The 5,450-nt window shown below is 34.4% G+C and overlaps 1 protein-coding gene across 1 annotated transcript; it reads right to left on the bottom strand.

The window, feature by feature from the left end:
- Positions 1–1,663: 1,663 nt before the first annotated feature.
- On the bottom strand, positions 1,664–3,579 carry LOC113231754 (carcinine transporter-like). Its single transcript, XM_026466262.1, has one exon. The coding sequence runs from the start codon at positions 3,563–3,565 to the stop codon at positions 1,814–1,816; it is 1,752 nt and encodes a 583-aa protein (XP_026322047.1). The 5' UTR covers positions 3,566–3,579; the 3' UTR covers positions 1,664–1,813.
- Positions 3,580–5,450: the final 1,871 nt, after the last annotated feature.

Genomic DNA, 5,450 nt, shown 5'->3' with positions numbered 1-5,450 from the left:
ACTGAACACTCAGAAAAAACACTCAGAAAAAATTCCTTCGATCCGGTCGGATTCGAACCGACGTCTTCTTGCATACCGTGCCAGACGCTATACCAACTAAGCCACGGAACGAATCAACGGACCTCAAGAATTTTTCTATGTGCTTGGGTCGTGTCTTTGTACTTGGTCTTTCAACGACTTTTTAGTCGTAGCGCCATCTATGAGAAATCTTTAACAGATTTATCACCCAGTTAGTTTTTTCTGAGTTTAATCGAAGGAATTTTTTCTGAGTGTTTTTTCTGAGTGTTCAGTCTTTGTATTAATAATAATAACATACATACATATATTCTAAATTTATTTGTATTTAATTAATTGGTTTGCAGGTCTATTGTTAATGTTACATCTAATTTTGCGCAACACTGCATGTGAAATACATTACATTAACTAAATCTAAGTAAGTAGTCTTCGAGATAATCTTCTTTGCTGGAAGGGGGTGATTTTACGGTGACTGGAGGTGATTAAGTTAAAACCCCGTACCACCTCTGTCAAGTCTAATCTTGGCGTTGATTTTATAGGACTATGTGAATCCAACGTATTTTCATAATCCTGGTATAGAAATGATGGACCTATTTGGGAACGTTATATATATTTATGTTATATAAATTACATTTATTATATATCAAGAGTCGAATTTGCTACGAGTAGGTACGATGTTATTTTAATCAGTCTCTATCTTTTTTTTCGTCGTTTTACTTTTTTTTAGTCAGTGCTGCCTTAGAGCAGTAATTGTGTTTTGTTTATAGGTAAACTGGCTAAACCTAGCGGTAAATTTGTTAAAAATAACAATAAACCAACGTAACGGGAGCTTCGGGAGCAGCACTAAAGTTACTTATAAAAACGCCTCCATTTGTAAAAGTATTTACATCCTCTTTCTACGCAATTCCTCGAATGATAAATATTTATTTTATGGAAGTAAAATTTCCTCTAGATATGTATATGTATGAGATGTATATTTTAAGAAACTTGGTTTTTGTATTTTTGTTCCTATAATTTTACTTGTGTTAGCTTCGCATTGTTCAGCAAAATCTTCGCATTGTTCTTTTCATTCGTCGGTAATTTGATTAGGTTTCCGAAGCATTAATGGTGCTTTTCAAATAAGTTTAGATACGGGTCTAAATATAGAGGTGAAAGTTGCAAGCAGGTAAAAAGGTAAGGTTATTGAACTTTGATAAAAATCATCGAACTTTCATCATCATCCACAGCCAGATTTTTTTTTGGGTGGGTATAGGCCCATTGGGTGGGTATAGACCTTTCGTAGTTTGTGCCATCTACCACGATTTTGATTTCCACCATGACCCCATTTACGGCCTGCAACTATGACCATGTCAACAACCCATCTCGTTTTAGGACTTTAAATAAGTTCTGTTTGTTTTAGAAAAATAAAACACAATTTGAGGGACGATTCTGCACCATCATCTATTTATTTTTACTATAAGGGAAATGAAAAGCAGAGTATTTCACTCAGTAGTAAAATTAATTTCATCTTGGACTTAATATTGACATTATGTCTATGTAAATGAACTGTTTTGTTGTTTGATCAGAGACTGAAAAAGGCAGTGTTTATTATCAAAACTTTAAGTAATATACATTAAATGGATAAGACCTCCATTGAATTCTTGGAATGATTAAAAATAAAATGTAAAAAATTAAAACAAAATAGTTATATTTTCACTTACAATTAAAAACTATCTTTTTAAATACATGCTTACAAAGGTGTAATTTGTTCATGTTGACTTTATCAAAGCTGGTTTTTACAAAAATTGTATCACAGTTTTCACATTTCAAAACAATTATTGTCGTATCCATTGGGATCTTCTGTCACTTTTTTCGATAAACATGGCATCTCCCAAAACTTTTGAGACTTGTACAACTGCTCAGCTTCATCGAACGTCTGTGGCAAATCTTTCTTCGCTGTTTCTGGCAACATTAACGCAAGTACTGCACCTAATCCAGCAATAGCACCTACTATGACTAGAGGTAGCCAATACACGTAAGTATCTAAGTAAACGATCAGAGATGACAACAATGTCCCAATAAAACCGCAAATATGCACAAACGCAACACCTGACCCTCTGACCGATGTAGGTAAAACTTCTGCACACCATTGGGTTGCAGTTCCATATGCCAGATTCACCATAAATCTTGCTATGACAGCACATCCTACTGATAATAACCCATTCGTCATAAATACTATCAGAATCGTAAATATACAACTTAAGGCCATTGAAATTGTCGTCAACCACCGTCTTCCCATCCAGTCCATAATAAAGGCGACCAATAGCATTGAAGGGAGTTCGGTCACATTTATCACAGAAAACGATATAAAGAAGTCGAATTCTAGTGCTCCAATACTTCTAACCAAAGCATCGAATACCAAAGCACAGCATATATATGAAACACAAGTACCTATAAAAATTCTTCGTAATAACGGATTTTTTATCAACTCCAAAATACTTTGCTTCTTTTCTTGTTTTACCTTTGACATGGATAGTTTGAACTGCTCAATAAGTTTTGGTGAAATCTCTTTTTTATTTATTCGTCCAATAGTTAATACCTTTTTTATTGCTTCATCGACACGTCCTTTAGAAAGTAGCCACCTTGGGCTTTCAGGCATAAAGAATGGAGAAAATATAGCGAGACCTAACGGTAGACTTGTGACTAGTGATAAGATCTTCCAATGTCCGGAAGCGAGAGCTATCCACGGTAGAACAGTTACTGCTGGAGAATAGAACACTGCCATTGATGCATTTGCCATGAATGTCCTGTACTTCGGTGCGACATACTCCAGAACGAGGAGGTATACCATCATCATACAATTGTCGTATGCAAAGCCTGTAAAAAATCTGCAGATGGTGAATTCTATGAGATTTCTCGCAAATATGCTGATAACACCACCAATACATCCAATAATGTTACTGACTATGCTTGCTGGGAGTCTTCCGTATCGATCAGCTACCCATCCCATACCGAAACCACCGACAATTGAGCCTAAGAAAAATATAGATTGCGCAGTGGCCTGGTTGCTGTTTTTATCACATACCCATCCCAATTCACTTGAAATAGTTGGATATGGAATTTCAGTTTTGTTGAACTCCCATCCATTTTGACATGGTACGGTACTCCATGTACGATCTGGCTTTCTTCCCGTTGCTAAAACTTCAGTCCAGTTAACATCATATGAGCTGCAAAGTGAATATCCATACCTTGAATTGTAATCTAAAGGTATTGCTAGTTTTTTTCTTTCAATATCAGTAAGATTTTCTAGCTCTGGTATCCAGCACCAGTGATCTGAAGATGATTCAGTCAAAAATAATTGCGTGAAATATGCAAATACTCCGAATACGTAGAAAGGAGCTGTTGCAAAGAATAGTAAAAGCTGGTACTTTCCAAATTCTCCAGCTGACGAAAGCAAATCATCAAAATCAATTTCATTGTTATTGATGGGTTCAACCGTGCCGTTTTCCGAGTCAGTTTTGTCGTGACTTTGTCTGACTACAATGTCTTCTGTTATCTTTGTCACAGCCATTCTTATTTCTTTTCTCGTTTACATTTCGTTATTATAGTTTCTTTATTTTTCTTGATTAGCTATCGTTAGCAGCGTATATTGAACTGCGGTGTAAATAATTTGATTGTTTAATATATAAGTTGATATAACTGGCGCCAAGACGGTATTCTCAATTATTTTATTATCAACATGGCTTACATGTTGAATGAGAGATTATTTTTCATTTACTAAGCAATCGTTCTCGACGTTTTGTAAACAAGATCTAGTAGTTTTCCTGGATTAACGTTTTGTTGCCGTATTTAGTATGCAAATTGTACTAGATAGTATTGTTGACATAACAAACGTTGGGAAAGACATCTAAAGTGCATGATAGTATTATCATTTCATTTCGGTAAAATTTTGCTAGTTTATATAAGAAAATTGCACGTACCTAACATGATGGAACTTTCTGTTGTGACTCATAATTATAGCATCGTTTACCTATTATGTAATAAATAATATATTCAGGTAAGATAAACTAGCGTTGTTGGTCATTTTTGAACTATATTTGAATTAATAAAATGTTATTTACGGCGTGTGTGACGCCTTCATAAATTTTTTATTAGATAAACAATTACGATTGTGTAGTTAGATTTGTACACGAAATGTTTTGATTTCGTCGATATTTTTGGTTTACTTGTGACAGTGTGATCTCCTTACACCGTCATCTCACCTCTTTGTATCGCCTCTCTCCGCTTGTATCCTATCATTTTTTATTTTACATGTATTTAAATTTTAAATTTGAATTGTTCCATCTTCCTTCACTTTCTCATTTTGTTTTCGTACCACGGTCACTCCCAGCTCGACCGCCACAACAGTCGGAGCTGTTCCAAATTCCATTTACTAAAATCTTATTTTTGATTCTTTACCAAGTTATAATACAAAACATAATACAATAGTCGGAGCAAAAGAATTATCAAAAATTTGCTGAACAGTTTTTCGACCAAAATGAAGCTATAAATCCGGATGTAATGGTGCCGCCATTGAAACCCTGGCTATTACAGGAGTATAAAGATTTGTACAAACGCTTTCTGGCGCTTTCTGGTGCTTTTCATACTTAAACAGATGATCGTGAACAGCGGGTTTTGAACATAATGTTCGAGTCTCCTATTTCTTTGTCCATGTTTTTTACTGTGCGTTTTATGTTATAAATGGAAATTTTGATGTGCAACTTGAGAATAATTGTGTCTAGGATATTGTTTTCGTTTCTGAATCACTATGTACCAATATAAGATGAATATGGTCTAAAAGCGATTTATATTTAAAATTGGAACAAAAAACCTTAGGCACCTCAGAAACCGTAAAAAACGATTAATACGGATCTAAACAGCATAATATATTTGTTCTTTTTTTCAAACAAACCTGTAACATTTTGGGGTCTTTTCATGTCCCATGATCACGGCTGATAATCAGAAAGTAGTGGATAGTTTCACTTCAATTTGTACGTGAGCAATAAACATCAATTAAACTCAATTTTGTTTTATTTTCCAGAATAAAAGAATTAATACAATAAGATTTTGTGTGTTGATTTTATGGAATCGTTGCATAATTATGGTTCTTAAAGTCGAGTACCGTGTTTAGGCCACAAGGCTTTGCCGAGTGGCCTAAGTAATAGGGACAAGATTTCAAGATAGGTCTTAATTAGGAATTATGCAATGATTGCGGACAATATTTTTTCTAAGAGTAAATAAAATAATGAAAGACATACACAATATTTAATGTATATTTCGTTAACAATCCATGACAACAAACGCAATTGTTTTAACATATTTTCATACATTTATTTGGGTAGGCAAAGGTTCCACCTTACAGCCCCTTTGTATTATTTAGACGAAAGTCAGACAAATGCTACAAAACAAAAAACCAA

The sequence above is a fragment of the Hyposmocoma kahamanoa genome, unplaced genomic scaffold (assembly GCF_003589595.1).
Source record: "Hyposmocoma kahamanoa isolate Upper Pololo Valley unplaced genomic scaffold, ASM358959v1 66, whole genome shotgun sequence".
NCBI classification, from domain to species: Eukaryota; Metazoa; Arthropoda; class Insecta; order Lepidoptera; family Cosmopterigidae; genus Hyposmocoma; species Hyposmocoma kahamanoa.
The sequence above is the reverse complement of the archived record's forward strand: the minus strand, read 5'-3'. Positions and strand labels throughout refer to the sequence as shown.